This window comes from Hypanus sabinus, unplaced genomic scaffold (assembly GCF_030144855.1).
Source record: "Hypanus sabinus isolate sHypSab1 unplaced genomic scaffold, sHypSab1.hap1 scaffold_699, whole genome shotgun sequence".
Taxonomy (NCBI): Eukaryota; Metazoa; Chordata; class Chondrichthyes; order Myliobatiformes; family Dasyatidae; genus Hypanus; species Hypanus sabinus.
Genome location: NW_026781551.1, coordinates 72085 through 93733, shown reverse-complemented (window position 1 = coordinate 93733; position 21649 = coordinate 72085). Strand labels below are relative to the sequence as shown.

Below are 21649 nucleotides of genomic sequence, written 5' to 3'. Positions count from 1 at the left end.
GGTGGTGGGTCTCCCATATCAATATCAGAATCAGGTTTAATAGCACCGGCATATGACATGAAATTCATTGTCCCTGCGGCAGCAGTAGAACCTAATTCATAACAATAGATTTTAACAATTGTGATTTTAAACAAGAAACATGCAGAAAGTATTGCAGAGAAAAAAACATTGTCCACGCACAACAGAGGACGTGACAGATCCGGATCTCACTGACTTGTCTGAACGGGGAAAGATGAAGCTACACATACACGTAGAGCAGTGACCCGCAGATGCTGCAGATCTGCAGAGAAACGTGAACAGGAAACGGGATCAGGTGAAGGGTGGAGGGTCTCCCTTCTGATCTGGTGACTCTGCTCCTCGCCCCTCACACGCTGCCCGACTCATCCACTGCATTCCCCACATTATTCCATATTTACCCCAGAGACATGATTATTATTTAACACCATATCTTCCCCGATCCCTTTCCCTCCATCTCCAGGTCACAGAGTCAGCGGCTCATTCCCATCCAGGTCCAAAACATAATTCAGACCCAAACAGGAAATTTTCACGTTTCATTTAAATCAGTTCTGTGTTTATAAACACTAATTTGTACTCGCATTCCTCCGGAGCCTTGCTGGACAGGAACACTGAAATATCAAGTGAGAAACAGCAGGCCATTCAGCCCCTCTAACCATCAGCAAGATTGCGTCTGCTCTCCCATCTCAGCCAAATGTTTCTGCCCAGTCCTCGTTTCCTCCATCCCTTCGGTCTCCACACATTTGCCGCCCTCTGTTTTACGTGGGGACGATCACTGAGTTTTCACCGCCCTCTGTGGAGGGGTTTTACAGACATTTACCACCCTCGGAATGGGGACATTTCCTCTCATCTCAGTCCCGGACAGTCCATCCCTGTTTCAGAGACTGAGATCCCTGGTTCAACCGGTCATGATGTTGTGCATTTCAATGTTCACCTCTCAGTCCTCGATTCTCTAAATGAAAGGGTTATCACATTTGATCTTTCTTCATATGATAACCCCACCACCCCAGGGATCAGTCTGGTGAATCTTCATTGCACTCTCTATAACAAATGCTCTCTATCCTCTTTGATAATCCTCTGTGGAATTAATTTCCATCTTCTGCAGCCCCGTGTTGCCCCAACCACTCACCTCCCACCCCTGTTACTATTTCCACCTTCCCACCTCCCCCTGACCTGTATCCACCTCTCTCTCCCCATCTCTTGCCCCATCCCCACCCCTCACCTCTTTTATCTGACTATTTCCCGTCCACTCTCAGTCCAGAGGGAGAGTCTCGGCCCGAAATGTTGACGGTCGATTTTCCTCCACAGATGCTGCCCGACCCACTGAGTTCCTCCGGCAGTTTGTTCTTTGGTCTGTATAACCCGTGTCAGTATGGGGAGCGGGATTTTACACCAAATTCCAGGTACAATCTCAACAAAGCACAAATAATTGTCACTCTGCCCGGACCATTGGTCCCGCTTGCAGGGCAACAGTCTGCCGGTGTTTGCCCCCAATGTGGTGAATCCCTCTGCTCGGCACCACCGTGGGTTCAGACATTTCCACAGATGAGCCCCTCCTGTCCCCACCGGGACAAACATCCTGTCCGCCCCCTCTCTCACCATCTTCATCCTGTCAATAAAATCCCTCCCCGGGGAACCGGCATCGAACCGACGGGCCGAGCGGTCTCCTCCTACCTCTCAGCGATATATCAGACTCCGGCCGCAGGATACGCTTCACAAACGCCCCAACTTCCCTCGGAGGGAAAGGGAAATAAATCAGAAAGCGGACATTTACTTTGAGGTTTTCTTCGCTCTGAGGAGGCTGTCGGCGCTCGAGAGGGTGACGGACTCAGCGGGGTAACGCCCACTCGGCTTGTCCGCCTCCGCTACTGGTTGTAACCCGTGATTGACATAACTTCGCAACAATGGGAATAACGTAGCCCCTGAATCCTCTGTTGACAGCGGTGGGGGCGGGGCTAGTCACGTGATTATTAGCCCAGCTGTTAAACCGATAAAGCTCGAGCACAGCAGCGCGTCCGTGACGTAAGACACCACGCACATCAGGGCAGAACCCGGTGGGGGAGCCCATGCCTGACGTCAGGCGCGTGGGGGAGGAGCTGTGTGACGTCACATGTGGGAGTGCGTTGCCAGCGGGATCCACACACAATGTATTAGTCAACAGAAAACCTCCCGTCCCTGCAGTCTTTGACTCCTGGTAAACTCAACACCCTGACAGTGTGGACCATAGATACCCCTTCCTCTCAGAGTCAGGGAATCATTCAGACAGCTGATCGCTGAGAGGAATTATATTTATTGGTCATTAAAGATCACCCAGATTCGTTTGGACGGATTTGATGTGGAGTTCGGGGTGTCACAGTGAAAGGGCCGGACGGTCAAACTCTCTCCGTTGTCCAAACATCCTTCCAGGTGAGGCGACACTTCACCTGTGAATCTTCCGGGGTCGCCCGTTGTGTCCGCTGCTCCCGATGCGGCCGCCTCCACACTGGTGACACCGGCTCCTCCGCAATTGTCCCGGGTAGGAATGTTTATTTTTCGGGGGTGTTGATGTTATTGTTCCCTTTTGTATGGGAGGGGTGGGTTTTGGGGGTTGATGATCGGGATGCCGTTAGTTCTTATGCTGGGGTCGGTGTGGAAATTTCATTTTTCTCTGTGAACGACATTTGTTTCGTGGCTCTCTGGAGAAGTAAAAAATTCAGAGTTGTTTATGGATACCTGCTTTGCTAATAAATTAACCTTTGAACTATCCGCTCCGAGCGGGACTTCCCGGTGTCCAAACATTTTAATTCCCATTCCCATTCCCGTTCCGACGTGTGAAACATCGCCTCCTCTTGTGCCAAGATGAGGCCACCCTCAGGGTCCAGGATCAGTCCCTATATTCTATCCGAGTATCCCCCCCCACCTCCACCCGCCAACCCGTTTGCGCTGCATGGACCTCCGGCCACCGGCGGCGAGGTGCAGACCTCTGCATCTGTTGTTGGCGGTTCTCCCATTCGGGCGGCGATAATTATGGGCTGATCCCGAGATTGTGAAAATCGAGGCCGGTTGCATTGAGAAAGGGCCGGGCCTGAGCTCTGCCGGACGCCTGGAGCAGTGGTGCAGTGCCATTTCTTTAGGTGCCGGAGCTGTACCAGGTGTGATTGATAAATTCGTGTCCTAAGTTAGAAGGACTAAAGTTATACAGCTCTCGGAACCTGCACGTGCAGTTCAACTCTTTGAGTGATTGTGAAGAGAGTTTGAAGGTAATAACGTTTGTGGTATTTCTGTTTCTGATCATTGAAAATTGCTAGGTTTTCTAAAATTGACTCCTTCCACCTTAGGCCACGGACTTAACCCCTCGTATGTCGCACCCAATTTGTGTACCTGCTCATTAATTGTGTGTGTGTGTGTGTGTGTGTGTGTGTGTGTGTGTGTATAAAATAGGGCTTCTTATAATGTCAAGCTGTAAACCAAGATGAAAGAAATATATGAATTCCAGAGCTCCACAGAAATATAGTGATAGTTAAGACATTAACAAGATTATAACCTATCACTACATTTCAGTTAATAACTGGTACAATAACACATATAATACTTAATTTAATAATATGACGAAGTATTGCATGGTTGCACTCACTAATTATCATAAAATATAATTATCAAGCAGGTAAAGTAACGTTGTTTGCTTAGAAGTGATAGGGTTGCTAGTGAGAAAATTTTACTTTTCAATCAGCGAGTTCACTGTCAATGCATCGGGTGACAGTATTGATGGCCCGCTGGGGAAATTTACAAATGAATTCCAATATTAAAAGGGCTGGATAGAGAGGTCGTGGAGAGCTATACTATCTGGTTATCACAGTGCCATAAATACAACTTCAATATACAATCGATAGGCTTGTTCCCCAGCTTGGGATTCTAAATTGGAGAATGGTGCTTTATTCACAAAATTGTCACAGTCCACAGTGACTGTGCACGGATCCCAGCAATGGAACCCGCCACTACAGCCCCACAGTGCACTATGTACTGATTGCAAAGCTACGAAATTGCATGTGAATAGCCTCCCCTCCCCCAACTCCACTCTTTCTGCGTCACCAGCAGACTGGGACATCTCACATCTCGCTGCCTTCGCCAGGACATTAAACTGTGAACAACTATGGTCAGGGACTGATCTCTGGGGTACTCCAAACGCTACCTCCTTCCAGTCTGAAAACGACCCACTCATCCAGACACACACTACCGGCAGTTTATCGATCTCCAACGAAAAAGCCTAATCACCTACTCCCGATGTTCAATACCATTGCTGACTCTGAGATTACAACCGTCAAATACCAGGAGGGACATAATAATCAGAAAGTCTCTAGTCGCAGCCGTGTAAATACAATGTGATCTCAGTGGGTGTGTGGCGCATGCTCAGAATGCGAAGGAGGCAGACAAACTGAGCCAAGTCACAGACTGATGAAGGGGAGGAATGATCCATTTTGACACAGAGAGGGAAGCGGAGCGTTTGATATTGTGCCTGATGCAGGAACTGTAGCCAGTTAGAAGATGATGCTTTGTTCCTCCAAATTGTGTTGAGCTGTGACAGTGTTTTTATCAGTAGGCACCATGGAGACTAAAATAATTTTAGTTGAAGTGTTGTCGTTCACCCACTGACGTGCTTTATAAACCTTTAACAGTGTAGAAAATTCAAAGGATTTGTGTATGGGAATCACAAACACAACAGCACGTTAGATCCGCTGTATCTGTCAGTTCACCAGAGCTTGAACACAAAGTACACTGCAGGTGCTGTGGGCAAAGCAACAGGTACAAAATGCTGGAGGAACCCAGCAGGCTGGGCAGCATCCGTGGAAACGAACAGTGAACATTTCGGGCCGATACTGAAAACCGTGACCTACAGTTTTGCACTGGGAAACGGCCGTTCACTTGCTCCGTGTGTGCGAAGAGACTCATTCAGTTAACCCACCTTGTGATGCTCCCGTGAGTTCACAATAAATAGAGGCCACATTTCTGTCCGGAGTGAGCAAAGAGTTTTACTCACTCATCCCAGCTGCTGCAACACCAGCAACTTCACATCAGGGAGGAAGTTCCAATCAGCTCCGTGTTAAATGTTTAACCATCACGGTGACTGAAAGCAGCTGTAGGTTCATGAGGGACTGTTACTGCCAGATTCTGCAGTCCTTGCGGCTGCTCATCGCACTCAGGACTGAACCCTGGTCACTGAGCATTGGAGGAGTCTGTTCTGCTGATGTTAGCCATAAATTTGACTGGTGTTTAATATTTTGGATCTGTGAAAGTTAAATCAATTCTGTATCAAATCCCATGTCGCAGGTACTTACTGTCACTGCCAAACTCACAATGTACACTAGAGAGGCCACTCAGTCTATCTGGTCCCTGCCCAGTTTTCTGTTCCATATCAGTGTTTTAAAACTAATCTCTCACTCTTCCTGTTGCAACTTGTCACCACTCCGTGGGAGAAGAGTTTTCCCTTGAATTTCATAGAATCAGAGAAATCTGCAGCAAATTACAGGCCCTTCGGCCCACAATGTTGTACTGACCATGTAACCTACTCTAGAAAATGCCTAGAATTACCCTACCACAGAACCCTCTATTTTCCTAAGCTCCATGTACCTATCTAAGATTCTCTTAAAAGACTCTATTGTACCCGTCTCTACCGCCGTCGCTGGCAGTGCAGTCCACACACCCACCACTATCTGTATAAAAATATATATCTCTGACACCTCCCTTAAACTACTTCCAAGCACCTTATCTATGCCCCCCACGTGTTCGCCATCTCGGCCCTGGGGAAAAAGCCTCTGAATTTTCACACGATCAATGCCTCTCATCATCTTATACACCTGCATGAATTTCCTGCATGATTTTCCGCAGACTAATTAACACGATGAGCTCGCTGAGTATTTGACCTTCCCCAGGGCTCTGGACTAAGGTGGTTAAACACCTTTTTCCCTGCTCTTTTCAAATTTTGTGTCATTTTCACCAATTTCAAAGGACTGTGCCTCAGACAGCCGGGTTGTGGCAATGCGCCTCTAAACCCTGACAGCGGACTGGCGAGTGAATCTTCAGTGGAGCGGAGTCAAAAAAAAAAAAATTACCAGCTCCAATCAGAGCTTTGGGGTTCCGGAAAGAGACGGGTTCTGGAGGTTACGAGCAGGAGGAGGAAGAGGAACCAGACCAGCAGGATGTGGCTATGAATGAAAGATGAGAAACATTTGGAAACCGGTTAATTGAAAAACAAAATGGTTAATTTCTACGAAACATTGCAGGTTATCAGCAGATCAGGCGGCAAATGTGGAGAGGAATAAATGGGCAGCATTTAAGCCGAGCCCCTTCAGCATGTCTAGACTGTGTACTCCTCTGTTTAGTTGCTGCCTGAACTGCAGAGCTCCTTCAGCATTTTGTGTGTGTGCGTCTCTGTATTTCCAGCATCTGCAGAATCTGTTTTGTTTCACATCTGCATTTGGAAGAGGATTGTACTTTGGCATTAGATACACGAAATGCCTGTTGATATTGAGTGTTTCGTTTATGGGAGCCGCTCTCTGCGTTAAGAAAGCTGCTCAGTTTTCTATACACACACAAAAACTGAGATATGGACGTGGAACCGAAGCTTGCATAAATTTTGAATGGCACCATGATTACCCATAAAGCCGCGCGTTTAAAATTTCGCTGTCGTTTAAAGCACCGATCAAATGCGCAAGCGCAGGATTACGGTCGTCTCCGATAACTACGCATGCGCGTAGTATACAAAATGTCGGGAGGAGCGGAAAGGTAAGGGCTCTTTCGACTCTAATTGAGCGACAATTGCTGTGAGAACCGGAGACTGTGGTCCGCAAACTCGGCACAGGCAAGGTCTTTTTCCTCTCTCTCAGCCCCACGATCCGTACGCGGGCCCCGGGGTGCTTCCGGCTAATCAGGGAATGGGAGCAGATGGATCTCACAGACGGAGCTGAGCTCCAGCTATCTGAATGCAAGGATTAGGAATTCGGAAAAAGAGAACAAAATCTTTCTATCAGCTGCTGAGAAAATCATCTTTGTTCTGCCTCCAACCGCAGCAAGAGAAAACCTGCAGTTGCTGGAAATCCGGAGGAATTTCATACAAAATGCCGGAGGAACTCAGCATTTATACTCTTTCCCATAGGTGCTGCCCGGCCTGCTGAGTTCCTCCAGCATTTTGTGTGTGTTGCTTGTTCTGGAGTTTTCTACACGTGAGGATATGTTTTAACCTATTCTGTCTGGATACATAATGATAATCAAACAACTTTGCCCTGGGTAACAAGTAGCTTTCGGATCACAAATGTTCCAGACTCCAATGAGACAGAGTACTGCCCTTCCCTTCATATTCATTGGCATCACCAAGTTCATCACCGCCAGTCACCTGAGGGAGGGTCCAGGGGAAATATTTATGTCCAATACAGAAACTGGTGTTACCTTGTGTATATTGTGGTGATGCAAAAATTGCTGAAGAATTTGCAAGTGGGAAGAAGGGGAGTGATATTTGGAAGTCCAACTTTTTAAAGCATCATTTAGCAAGAAAATTGCATTTAGTGATATGCAAAAATTTGGCTACCTTTCTCTTCCTGTGAATAGCTAAGCGAGTAAAACAATGACCTGATTTCCAAAAGTCATAAAGTTAAAGATGACACATTCTTTAATATTTTAAGCAAGATTACTCTTTTGTATCCATCATTTACAGTTGCAAAATAATAAAAAAGGAAAAGGGCCTGAAGTGAAAGTTTGGGCACCCTGCATGGTCAGTACTTAGTAGCAACCTCTTTGGCAAGTATCACAGCTTCTAAACGCTTTCTGTAGGCAGCTGAGAGTCTTTCAATTCTTGTTTGGGGATTTTTGCCCATTCTTTCTTGCAAAAGGCTTCTAGTTCTGTGAGATTCTTGGGCCGTCTTGCATGCACTGCTCTTTTGAGGTCTATCCACAGATTTTTAATGATGGTTAGGTCAGGGGACTGTGAGGTCCATGGCAAAATGTTCAGCTTGCGTTTCCTGAGGTAGTCCATTGTGGATTTTGAGGTGCATTTAGGATCATTATCCTGTTGTAGAAGCCATCCTCTTTTAATTTTCAGCTATTTTACAGATGGTGTGATGTTTGCTTCCAGAATTTGCTGGTATTGAATGGAATTCATTCTCCCCTCTACCAGTAGAACGTTCCCCGTGCCACTGGCTGCAACACAAGCCCAAAGCATGATCAATCCACCCCCGTGCTTAACAGTTAGAGAGGTGTTCTTTTCATGAAATTCTGCACCCTTTTTTCTCAAAACATACCTTTGCTCATTGCACCCAAACAGTTCTTTTTTAACTTCATCAGTCCAGAGGACTTGTTTCCAAAATGCATAAGGCTTGTTTAGATGTTCCTTTGCAAACATCTGACCCTGAATTTTGTGGCGATGGCACAGGAAAGGTTTTCTTCTGATGTTTCTTCCATGAAAGTCATATTTGTGTAGGTGTCCCTGCACAATAGAACAGTGCACCACCACTTCAGAGTCTGCTAAATATTCCTGAAGGTCTTTTGCAGTCAAACGGGGGTTTTGATTTCCCTTTCTAGTAATCCTACGAGCAGTTCTCTTGGAAGGAATTCTTGGTCTTCTAGACCTCAACTTGACCACCATTCCTGTCAACTGCCATTTCTTAATTACATTACGAACTAAGGAAAGGGCTACCTGAAAACGCTTTGTTGTCTTCTTATAGCCTTCTCCTGCTTTGTGGGTATCATGTATTTTAATTTTCAGAGTGCTAGGCAGGGGCTTAGAGGAGCCCATGGCTGCAGATTGTTGGGGCGAGGTTTGTGGAGTCAGGGTATTTATAAAGCTTTGAAATTTGTAACACTTGGCTTTTCCTAATGAAGATTGTGAACAAGCCATAGCCCTAACCAGTTAATGAAGGTCTGACACCTTGGTAAAAGGTACCTGAGAGCTCAAATCTCTTGGGGTTCCCAAACTTTTGCATGCTGCTCCTTTCCTTTTTTTTCACTCTGAAATTGTAAAAACAAAAATAATACACTAATCTTGCTTAAAATGTTGAAAATAATGTTTCATCTTTAACTTCATGACTTTTGGAAATCAGTTCATCTTCTCAGGACTTTATTCCTTGGAATGTTGAAGATTGAGGGGATATTTGATTGTGAAAGAGAGGCATAGATGGTGTAACTTCATTTTTCATTCTTTTTTATTGATTTCCAACTAAAGAATATACAAATCGGAAGAGGAGTTTAACAAGTAGATATATAAAAGACATAAACAGCAATAGTAAAAACAAAAAGTATATAATATCAAAATCAAATAAGTAAAATATTATGCCATTATATATACAATGGTCCAAAAAAATTACAACTCCTCATAATAATTTAAAAAATTGGAAATTTTATTGATAAGGAAAAAAAAAACCCACTAACTAAACTGAAACAAAAAAAAAAGAAAAAAAAAAGAAAGAGAAAAAAGGGAAAGAAAAAGAAAGATTGGGCTGTCCAATTGAGGATAAAATTGGAAAAAAACAGAGAGAGTGAAAAAAAACACATCCTTTCAGTCATCTCTGAACCTTCATGGATAAGGATTTCCCCCAAAGAGAATTTAAAAAAATAAATTAAATCATGTGAAAATATTGAATAAAAGGTCACCAGACTTGTTCAAAATTAAAGGATGTATCAAATGTCCTGCTTCTAATTTTCTCCAAGCTTAGACATGACACAATGGTGGAGAAACAATAGGAAACAGTAGGTGGTTAGATTCGTTCCAATGTAGCAAAATAGCTCTCCTAGCCGGTAAAGGTGAAAAAGCTATCACATGTTGGGCAGAAGCAGATACTTTGCTTGCTTCTTCTGGAATAATCACAAAAATTGCTGTAATTGGATAAGGTTGAACATCCATATCTATAACTTTAGATAATATTCCAAACACATCCCTCCAAAAATTATTTAAACTTGCACATGACCAAAACATATGAGTTAAAGTAGCCATTTCTGTGTTACATCTGTCACAGATAGGGCTTATATTCAGAAAAATATGCACCAATTTATCTTTGGATTATATGGGGCCTGTGTACTATCTTAAACTGTATTAAGATATGGTGTACACAGACAGATGAATTATAGACTAAATAATAAATCTTATTCCATTGATCATCTGAAAGTGAATGTTGAAGTTCTATTTCCCAGATAGGTTGAACCCTATCATTAGGCGACATGCGAGCATTCATTAACTGTTTATAAATGATAGCTATTAATCGTTTTTGAAAAGGTTTAAACTGAAAAATAACATAAGCCAAATTTGAAGAGCAGGCCAAGGGGTAATTCAGTAAAAAATCATGTAAGAAATTCCTAACCTGTAAATACCTGAAAAAACTGTGTATTAGATATCATATTTATCCATTAACTGTGAGAAAGACATTAAACAATCTTGTAAAAACAAATGTAAGAAAGTCTTTATTCCCTTAATTTTCCATGTTAAAAAAGCCTTATCCATAGTTGATGGTTTAAAAAATAAATTAGAATAAGTATTACTAGAAAATAAAAAAAAATTCAAAAAATCTATGAAATTGAAACCAAATTTTAAAAGTATGTTTAACAATAGTGTTAAGAGATTGTCTACCTATTCTGGAGAACGGAAACGGACGAGGAGCTCCTAATAAAGTAGCTAACAAAAAACCTATTACTGAATTTTCCTCCAACTGTAACCATGAAGGGCGGTCTTGGTCGTCTATCTCATAAATCCAAAAAGTAATATAATGAATATTAATTGCCCAGTAATAAAATCTAAAGTTTGGTAAAGCCAGTCCTCCATCTTTTTTTGATTTTTGCAATAAAAGTTTATTCACTCTAGAGCCTTTATTATTCCAAACATAAGATAAAATCAAAGAATCTATTTTATCAAATAATGTTTTTGGAACAAAAGAGGGAACTGCCTGAAATATATATAAAAAATTCGGTAGAATAGCCATTTTTATAGCATTTATTCAACCTATGAATGACAATGACATAGGTGACCATTTAGAAAGCGCCTTTGAGTATAATCAACTAAAGGGAAGGTGTAAATTCAAGCTGGCTTTTACCACTGATTGGTGTGGGACTACAACCAGTGGCCATGGATTAAGGGTGAAAGGTGAAATTTTAAGGGGAACATGAGGGGAAACTTCTTCACACAGAAAGTCATCTAGGTTTGGAATGGGCAGCCATCCCGAGTGGTGCATGCGAGCTCGATTTCAACATTTAAGCGGTTCGTGTAGGTACCTGGATGGTAGGGATGTGGCAGTGGGCAGTTTAATTAGTTCAGCACAAACTAGATAGCCCAAAGGGCCTGTTTCTGTGTTGTAGTTTTCTAGACAAAACTGAAATATTACAAAAATTCACTCTAAGCCCTTTTAACAGCTATGTGGACCAACCATTCATCTCAGTAGGAATTTTTTATATGGCGTTAAAATTGTGGCACTTTAAGTTAATAATACATAAGAGAAAATTCCAGTTGCACTTCTAGAAAGACTATTTGTGTGATACTGTTTCAGTTACTGTGGGGCCAGGCACCCATGCTGCTCAGCAGGAGCAGGGAATAATACCAATGGAGAGTCAAACTGAGCCAGGCCACAGATTGCAGATGGCAGAAATGCCCCATTCTTATAGAGACAGGAAGAACATCTTATAGAGCATTCTTATAGAGATAGGAATTGATGGTCATTCCAGATACCAGCTCTCTGCCCAGTCAGGAGAGTGTAATACCAGATCAATCCTTGGCAACTCATGTAATCTCATCTGAAATGTTGTCCTAAATCCATTGATGGATTTTGTAAATCTTCTTACAGGTTAAAAATGGGAAGGAATTTGGCTCCAGGAAGCTCAAACATGGCACGCCAGTTTTGTTGTCTCTGTCTAGATATTTAAGAAGTGGAGCAAGGGATTCACTCGACCATCCTTCCTGCTCAGACTGTGGGGAGGGATTCATTTGGTCATTTGACAAAATTGCAAGCCTGTCATTTTACACAGGAGAAAGGCCGTTCACCTGCTCAGACAGTGGGAATGGATTCACTCAGTCATTTCAACTGAAGGTATATCAGCAAGTTCACACTGGGCAAGGCCATTCATCTGTTCTGTGTGTGAGAAAGGATTCTGCCGGGCATCCCACCTGTGGACAAACCAGTCAGATCACACTGGGCAGAGGCTGGTCATCTGCTGAATTTCGGGGAAGGGATTCTCTGGGTCATCTGACCTAATGGCACACCAGTCAGTTCACACTGGAGAGTGGCCATTCACCTGCTCAGACAGTGGGAATGGATTCACTCGGTTATCTCAACTGAAGGTACATGAGCAGGTTCACACTGGGCAAGGCCATTCTGTTTGTGGGAAATGATTCTGTTGGTCATCCCACCTGTGGGTACATCAGTTAGATCACACTGGGCACAGGCTGTCATCTGCTGAATTTCGGGGAAGGGTTTCTCTCAGTTATCTGATCTAATGGCTCACCAGCGACTTCACACCAGGGGGCGGCCGTTCACCTGTATAGTCTGTGGGAACGGATTCACTCAGTCATCCCACCTACTGAGCCATCAGCGAGTTCACACTGGGGAGAAGCCGTTCACATGCTCAGTCTGTGGGAAGAGATTCACTTGGTCATCCCAACTACTGGCACACCAGTTTGTTCACACTGGAGAGAAGCCGTTCACCTGCTCAGAATGTGGGAAGGGATTCACACTGTCATCCCGCCTACTGATCCATCAGCGAGTTCACACTGGGGAGAAGCTGTTCACCTGCTCTGTCTGTGGGAAGAGATTCACTGCATCATCCAACCTACTGGTACATCAGCGAGATCACACTGGGGAGAGGCCATTCATCTGCTCCGTCTGTGGGAGGGGATTCACTCAGTCATTCAGACTACAGAGTCATCAGAGAGATCACACTGGGGAGAAGCCGTTCACCTGCTTAGTCTGTGGGAAGAGATTCACTGAGTCAACCAGCCTACAGAGTCACCAGCGAGTTCACACTGGGGAGAAGCCGTTCACCTGCTCAGTCTGTGGGAAGAGATTCACTGAGTCATCCAGCCTACAGAGTCACCAGCGAGTTCACACTGGGGAGAAGCCTTTCACCTGCTCAGACTGCAGGAAGAGATTCATTGATTCATCCAACCTACAGAGACATCAGCGAGTTCACACTGGGGAGAAGCCATTCACCTGCTCAGTCTGTGGGAAAGGTTTCACTCAGTCATCCCAACTACTGGCACACCAGTCAGATCACAACAGGGTGTGGCCATTGTTATGAATCCCTATGTTTCGTTTACTGTGGACTGTAATTTTAAGAGAGAAAGTGTGAGATTAAGAAATCAAATCAGTCTGACTTGCAGCGTGTTTAGTTTTAATCGAGGACACGGACGCTCAGAGTCAGATGGAGACAGAGGAAAAATGGAAGGATTGAAACCAGGGAGTTGGTGGCCAAGGGTCATTTTTCAGAAATTTCCTATACCCGCAAGGGTGGGTTAATTATCAATTCACCGTACATGGAATGTGTGGTTGTCACCTCGTTTGATCCATAGGTTTGGATCGGATTTGGCGTATCCTGTGGAGACCACTTATGTGTTACCCTTTCCTGGGTGACGACGATATCACTGTGAGAATTCGCTTTCGGTGATAATTCGTATGTGGATTTGGAACGACGGATAAATTCTACAGCAACTGATCTCTCATTTTACCACCGTGGAACCTGTGGAATTCGACAGAATTGCCTTCTCTCGACATTTACCCTGGATTGCAACTATCTCTCTCTCATCACCTATTCTGTGGATGACCTGAACTTTACCATCGCAAGACTCCAAGCATTGTTTCCCTCGAGCTCAGTAGTTTGGGAGTTATATTTACACACATTTATACACATAACACTTAACTTTTGTTTAAATTGTTTGTTACAATTTTATAAGTAGTTACAAATAAAGACAGTGGTTTTGACATCAAAAGACTCCAGGTGTAGTCTATTGTTGCTGGTTTGTGTCTAAAGCATTATGGTTCATAACAAAATTGGGGCCTGCGTCTGGGATATGAACAAATTTGCAGGGCTTATTGATCAAATAATTATCAATCTGATTGGGGAAAATCCCTTTTGATTTATTTGTGTGTGGAAATCAGCAGCAATGGATATTTATATATGTGTGGAAGCGCCAACCCCTGAGGCATTAGGAAAAGCTAAAACAAATGAATTGCTGACTATTGAACCTCAATGAGGTATGGGGGTGTGAAGGACCAGGGGAAGCATAAAACTGGGAGAGCAGGTACAGGTGAAAAAAGTAGGAGTTTTGTTACCCAAAATGTTTATAAACTCAACAGAACTGTTCTACAGTCCAAACTTTAATCAGCGAAACAGAACAAAACTGGGTTACAACAACATAGAGAAATACTCCTCTGACCAAGAGACACCACTCAGCTCCTGGCTGTGGGCTTATATTGGATGCTGGCCATTCAATAGTAAGTTGCATGGGAGAGAAAACATTCCTCTCCTTAAAAAGATATGGCATAAATGAAGTAGCTCCAGAGAACATTCCCCTGGCTGTAGTAGAATGGCACAATCCAATTATCCAGCCCCATCTACTTAGGCTGGTGTAACGCAACAGCTCAGCCGTTTACCAGATCATCAGGAGGATGGTCGGCTCCAGGACACTTTAATATGTCCGGTTGATGGTGCGGCTGGGAATTGCAGCCTCCATAGGGGGGCTATGAGAAAGCCAGAAATTCAGAGGAAAATAGTTGAGCACAATATATCTATGAAGGTGTATGATAAGGAGGTGTTACACAGGTTTTCTGTGAGTAAAGAGGAGATCCAGTTATGACTGGAACAAATGAAGATTGATGTACTTAAATTAGAGGCTGAAGAGAATGAGAGAAAGAGGGTGTTTGATGCTTGACAGGCATACAAACAGATGGAAGAAGCATAAAAAAGTTCTGAAGCTGAGGAAGCAGAAAAACAGAGGGAAGAAGGAGAAAGACAGAGGCAGTTTGTGATAGAGAAGTTAAGGCTCGAGAAAGAAGTTGCTGGCTCAAAGGAGTTGGTTGTACCGTTTAATGCCAGCCAGAAAGTTAAATTGGTCCCTCCATTTGATGAGACTGAGGTTGGTAAATACTTCCAGCATTTTGATAAAGCGGCTCAAAGTCAAAAGTGGCCGAAAGGAAGCTGGACTCTTTAGTTACAAAGTATAATTAAGGGTAAGGCTCAACAAGCTCATTCTGCCCTATCAATTGAAAATGCAGCTAATTATGACTTAGTGAAACAGGCTGTGCTCAAAGCTTATGAGTTGGTCCCAGAATCATACAGGCAAAAGTTTAGAAATTTGAGGAAATCTGTGAATCAGACTTATATGGAATTTGCTTATTAGTAGTTGTGTGTTTTGACCACTGGTGCACATATAAAAATATAAATGATGATTTTTACAGATAGAAAGATTTGGTTTTAATTGAAGAATTCAAAAGGTGTGTTTATGAAGACATAAAGACATACTTAGATGAAAAGGATGCTGCCACTTTACGGGAGTCTGCTAGATTAGCAGATTAGTTTGCTTTAACTCATAAGGTTAAGTTTACCCCAAATAAGATCTTCCAAAAGAGTAGCAGGGATCAGCAGGGTAAACCAGAAATTAAAGCTGGGACTAGTGACAAGAGTAAGGATGAAGGGAAGCAGTTGAAGGAGAAATATTCTGGTCTTTCTTGTTACTATTGTAACAAAGCTGGTCATATGATGGCTGATTGTTCCATCCTGAAGAAGAGAAAGGAACAGGAGGCAGTCCCAAATGACTCTGTTCAGTATGTTGAAGCACCTATAAACCCACAGGGTTCTGAACATTCTGTTGAAGCTCAGTTAAAGACTGAGAGGTCTGACCGAGTTAAGAAGGGATTCGATCACTTTATGTCAGATGTGTTTGTATTAGTAAAGGAAGTTTCAACCCCGTTACCAGTGAAAATCCTTCGAGATACTGGGGCTTCTCAGTCACTTTTATTAGACAGCGTTCTAAAGTTTGGTGGTGAGACTGACACTTGTGAACTAAATCTTATTAAAGGCATTGGGGGTGGCATGGTTTCTGTGCCATGGCACAAGATAACTTTACAGTCAAGGTTGGTTTCGGGACCTGTTAAAATCGGATTATGCTCCAGTTTACCAGTGAAAGATTACTATTAGGGAATGACCTGGCAGATGGTAAAGTTGTTCCTGCAGTGCTGTTGAAAACTAAGCCAACCACTGACGACCCACGGATGGATTTTAACATTTATCCTTCCTGTGCAGGAACTCGAAGTATGGCTAAAAAGTCTGCCGACGCAGACGGTTATGTGCAGCATGATTCTCATACCCATGATAGCCAAAATCGGGATTCCGGTTCTGATGATGTGTCAGGGACTTTTCTGCCTTCATTGTTTCAACAGGATTATGGTAGTAAGTCTGATGAGAAAGATTTATCCCTGTCTAGGAAGGAGTTTATAGCAGAACAGAACCGAGACCCTGAGATTGAAGCTTTAAAAGAAACAGCTCTCTCAGATGATGAGATTAAGAAAGTGCCAGTAGGGTATTATTCCAAGGATGGAGTGTTAATGAGGAAGTGGAGGCCACCTGCTATACCAGCGAGTGAGAAATGGGCAGTTGTTCACCAAGTTGTAGTTCCTAAAGTTTATAGGGCTGATTTTTTAATTTTGGCCCACAGTATGCCTTTAGGTCGACATTTTGGAGTGAATAAAACTAAACAGGATTATGTAAAAATTTTACTGGCCTAAGTTCAGGAAAGATATTGTGACCTTTTGCAGAACCTGTCACACTTGTCAAGTTGTTGGTAAACCTAATCAGGTCATCACAGTGGTCCCACCGTGGTCTATACCTGCATTCAGTGAACCCTTTTCTAAAGTTATCGTGGATTGAGTTTGCCCATTGCCAAAGTCTAAAGCTGGCCATCAGTATTTGCTAATTATTATGCGTACTGCATCCAGATTCCCAGAGGCAATACCTCTCAGAAATATTAATGTTAAAACTGTGGCGAAGGCTGTTACCAAGTTTTTTTTACTTTATTTGGTTTGCCTAAAGAAATCCAGTCTGATCAAGGAAGTAATTTTACATCTGTATTATTCCAGCAGGTAGTTTATGAACTGGGAGCTAAACAAATTAAATTATCCGCGTACCATCCTGAATTACAATGGGCTCTAGAAAGATTTGATATTCTACCCTCAAAACAATGATTCAGACATACTGTGTACTACACAATCTTTCTCACTCGCTCCGTGCCTTGTAAAGGCTTGATAAAGACATCATTGATGCACGCACGCACACGCCAACAAAAGACATACTGTGTTGAAAATGGAAAAGACTAGGATGAAGGAATATATTTGCTTTTGTTCGCAGTAAGAGAGTCGGTACAGGAATCACTGGGCTTTAGTCCATTTGAACTTGTATTTGGTCATAGAGTGAGGGGACTTTTGACCTTGGTAAAGGGACAGTGGATTGATGGCGATGTACATGTTAACTTGTTAGACTATGTTTTGAAGTTCAAAAATAAACTACACCACGCCTGTACTCTAGCAAGACTAAACTTAAAGATTTCTCAAAACAAAATTAAGTGTTGGTTTGATAAGCGGGCTTGCGAAAGAAAATACCATTTGGGGAATAAGGTGCTTACCTATTTCCAATGTTGACGAATCCACCTCAGGCGAAATTCAACAGACTGTATGAAATAGTCTCTCAAATTAATAATGTGAATTATGTTATCAAAACACCCGACTGATGTAAACTAACACAGGTTGTACACATAAATATGATAAAGCCTTATTTTGACAAACAGGCACCGTCCGTGAGTATTGTTGTCAAAACATATGAATCTGGCAACCCTGAGAATGAAACAATTGACTCGTCTGAGATTTTCACAAGCCAAACGTGGTCCCAGTTAGGCTAAAGAACTCGCTTGTTCTAGAAAACATTGATAACAAGTTGGCTCATCTGCAGCCAAAGGAACAACAACAGCTGAAGGAATTAATTCTGAAGTTTAAAGATTTATTTCCTGATGTTCCCAAGCAAACCACGGTCGCAGGACATGATGTAGATATTGGTCAAGCCAAACCGATTAAACAACACCTATATCGCATGAACGTCGACAATGTAAATTGGGTGAGCAAGTGTGGTAAGTGGGGAAACAGATTCGGTAGGTCTCAAAGGCAAGGAGTTTGGACACAGTCTTGGTAGTAAAGTATTTTATTTACAGAAGGCAAGCGTGGGAAAATGGCAACTGAAGCAACATGCACACAATTTACAACAGTCGTGGGGAAAGGCGGATCGGCAATAAAACACACACGGTCAATTACTAATGAACGTGGGAAAATCGCCTGGGGACAAAGTACACGCACACACACACACAACCAAAGGAAAAGTCAATACGATACTCCCCACCACTTGTCTCTGTGCAGGCTCGGCTCTATGTTATCAGGGACAGTAATCAACGCTCCCCATAGTCTTCAATACACAGCTCACCAACAATTCCTCCAGCTCCGTTCCACGGTTCTCAGCCTGGGGTGAAGCAGGGTGATCCCTCGGAGTTGGCAAAGGGAAAGGGTCCAGCACACGTGACACCCTTTATAGTGCAGCAGGGCTGGAGGGTCCCGCCCTGGTAATTCACAGTGGGGCAATGGCTGGGTTCCAGCAGGGTTAAGCCTATTAGAAAGGCCAATTGCTCGAGGCCAAGTACAAGGAAGGCTAATTAAAGGGACCAATAGTGAGGTGTGCATTGATGGGCGAGGAGGGGTCAAACCTTGACTGGCAGGTGGCGTACCTTCCGACCAGGTAGTGGGCAGTTCCGTCACGTGACAGTCACGACCCCTCCAATACAGTCCACCCTTCGGATCCACGCCAAAATCTGTGAGACCGACATCCCACAGCCTAAAGATGAGAGAGAGGGAGGGTGAAGGACACAGAGAGACAGGAGACAGTGCAAATTCCCAGTATTTATCAGTAACACAATTACTGATTACATTAATTTTCAGTGTCAGACACCCAGTGACTGTAAACACAATCTCCCACAGTCTGGTACTTACCGCAGTTTCTGTATTTTACACTCCGGGTTCCTCAGAGCCGCAGACACCAGTTTCACTCCTGAATCTCCCAGTTCATTACATGTAACAGAGTGAGAAGGAAAGTAATATATCTTAATGGAAGTCTTACACTTAACTATTTCTGAAGAAAGGCAGACGTGCTCTGAATAGTTTGACCAGCACAGCACAATATACACACAGAATTATAACGAGATTGAGTGCAATCGATCAGTGAATGACAGTTGCCCACCACCCCAATAAGGACCCAAACGGCCACCAGTTTCCCCATGAGGTGTCGTGTTGGAGGAGCTGGTCCCTCGATGTTTGAATTTTAGCCACCGAGTCCCGAATGTGAGCAGCCAACTGGGAGATGTTAGTCGACTCGTCAGGGATAAACGTGCAGCGCCCCTTACCAATCACTGCACAGGTACCACCATCAGCCGTCAGTGGGTAATCCGGGGCCAGTCGATTCTGCAGGGCGACCATCCTGACAGCCGCCAGCTCTGCCGCTGTTCGGGTGAGGTCATCTTCGGCGTGTTGCAGTGCCACTGCCGTTCCGTCAGCCGGCGTCTCCAGCACACTGGTCATCCGGATCACGTCACGGGACAATCGGGCCGTGTCCTATCTGGGAGAGGCTGTCATCCAGAACCTCTCCGCATCCGTGATGGCCCTCTTGTCCCGGTAGCTGCTGTGTGCCGGGGGCTCACCCAGATCACCCCGCCCCTCAGGGCATACACGTTGATGAAATGCAGAGGTTCACCATCCAGGCGCACAGCCAGATGGAGCAGGCGGCCGGCCACGACATCCTGAGCTTTTACCATTTCCGTCCGGAAGGTCAAGGCCAACAGGATCACCACCCCGCTAGAGTTGGAGCTAAGGTGGCTCATGTAGACCCCGCCCCGCCACTCTAGAAGCCAAACAGACTCATCCCCTGGGGTGGTATGGATTCCTTACAGGTCATTCACCGCATATCTCCCATGCCTGGGGACTGCGAGATTGTTTTATCTGCGGTGAGAACCCCTGCTCCCATTAAACTTTAGACTAGCTACAGTGAGCTTCATGTCGGGAGTACTCTAGGCCTCAGCAACAGTACCCTTCCCGATGAGAGCGGAGGGGCCCTCAACCACACTATCCAGAAAAAAAAGCAAGAATGCTGTTTGCTTTCCGGCCCGAGTGGTGCCAACGCCACCCTGTGACCCACCGTCTCCCGAAGGAGCGAGGCTGCTTCCCACCCTGATGTTCCCTACCAGGTCATCCAGGAAGGATTTCAGCTGCCGTCTGTCATTCCCGACACAGTATTCCTCTTCCCCTTCCCCTTCCGTCTGAGGATGACCCTCAGGGACTTCACCAGCCTCGGCATGCTAGGCCAGCGAAGCGAGGCGAGTTTAGGCCGATGCTTGGCACCCACAGAGGAGTGAATGAACTCTCTGATCTCCTCCACAGTTATCAATGGGGATTTCTCAGAACGGGTGAGGATGTCCATTCTCTCGCTAAGAAAATAATCTCCCTCCATCCCCTCACTGCAGTCAGATCCCCCATCTTCCTCCTAATGTGTTCTAATAGGTGGCTGCACTTGTGACCCACACTGCGCAGCGGGTACCTCACTCAAACCTTCCCGCTCCACCGGCGCATCAGTCTTATCCACAGTTACGACGATGGAGGGATAATCTCCAGAGACTCCCTGCAGGCCATTAGTTGATGGGGTCGGCATGCAGGGTATATCACCCTCCCCAGGAGACAGGCATGAAGGGGACCCCAGCAGCTCTGATCCAAGGGATTCACCGGCAGCCTAAAGCTGACAGTGAGAGAGTTTGTTCTCCTCTCCGCTCATACTGTTTAATACACTTGCCTCCAGGGAGGCGCTTACTGCTAAGTCCTGGGTAGAGGGCTCCAGGTCTGTTTTAGTTGTGCAAACAGGCCCAGCACTAGCTTCCTGCACAACCACACCACCAACCACAGGACTGGTGGCTACATCTGGGAATTCAGTGTTAGACACAACTTCTACCCATATTCCCACCCCTTTCTGGGACTCCCCCGCATCTACATTCCCTGCCCTCTTGGGGGAACATTCCCTTCTCCTCTTAAAGCCGGAGGAGCACAGCGATGGTGCTCTCTGCTTCCATCACCCCGTCCAACTGCGCACTTACCCGAGCATCCCGCTCCACTTCAGGGCAAAAGGGTGTGAGCTCTGCAGTCTCGGGGCCGACCTTTGTTTGGACTTCTTATTTGTCTTCTTGCTCCGCACAGGCTCCACCACGTCACTTGCCTCACCTCCCTGCTCGTAGCCTCAGGAACACTCGCCTGAACCACAGGACTAGGAGCAGGGACTGGAACAGGCGTAGGAACAGGGACAGGGGTAGGAACAGGGTCAGGGGCAGGGGCAGGGACTGGAACAGACGTTGGAATGACAGGGGTAGAGACAGGGCCAGGGCAGGAGTAGAGACTGGAACAGACGTAAGAACAGGGACAGGGTTAGAGACAGGGTCAGGGGCAGGAGCAGAGACTGGAACAGACGTAGGAATAGGGACAGGGGCAGAGACAGGGTCAGGGGCAGGAGCAGGGGCCGGCACAGGTGTAGGAGAAGGAATGAGATCAGGGGTAGAGGTAGCTGGGGCACT

General features: G+C 44.9%; 2 protein-coding genes across 3 annotated transcripts in view; one reads left to right on the top strand and one right to left on the bottom strand.

Annotated features, from left to right (window-relative positions):
• Positions 1–6697: 6697 nt before the first annotated feature.
• On the top strand, positions 6698–14255 carry LOC132389909 (zinc finger protein 239-like). Of its 2 annotated transcripts, none has more exons than XM_059962472.1 (2): positions 6698–6774; positions 11805–14255. In XM_059962472.1, exon 2 carries the CDS (start codon positions 12454–12456, stop codon positions 13252–13254), a length of 801 nt encoding a protein of 266 aa, XP_059818455.1. In that variant the 5' UTR covers positions 6698–6774; positions 11805–12453; the 3' UTR covers positions 13255–14255. The 2 variants fall into 2 exon arrangements, with proteins under 2 accessions (XP_059818455.1, XP_059818456.1); XM_059962473.1 differs by lacking the exon at positions 6698–6774 and adding an exon at positions 6865–7211.
• A 5414-nt stretch (positions 14256–19669) lies between these two features.
• The window catches only part of LOC132389912 (uncharacterized), a 45968-nt gene continuing 43988 nt past the window's right edge, over positions 19670–21649 (bottom strand). The window contains exon 15 of the mRNA XM_059962474.1: positions 19670–19962. Coding sequence (XP_059818457.1) covers positions 19670–19962 — 293 coding nt within the window. The remainder of the gene's footprint in view (positions 19963–21649) is intronic.

Excerpts from the sequence above, each read along its gene's own strand:
- LOC132389909 (XM_059962472.1), top strand. The coding sequence starts at position 12,454 with ATGGCTCACCAGCGACTTCACACCAGGGGGCGGCCGTTCACCTGTATA.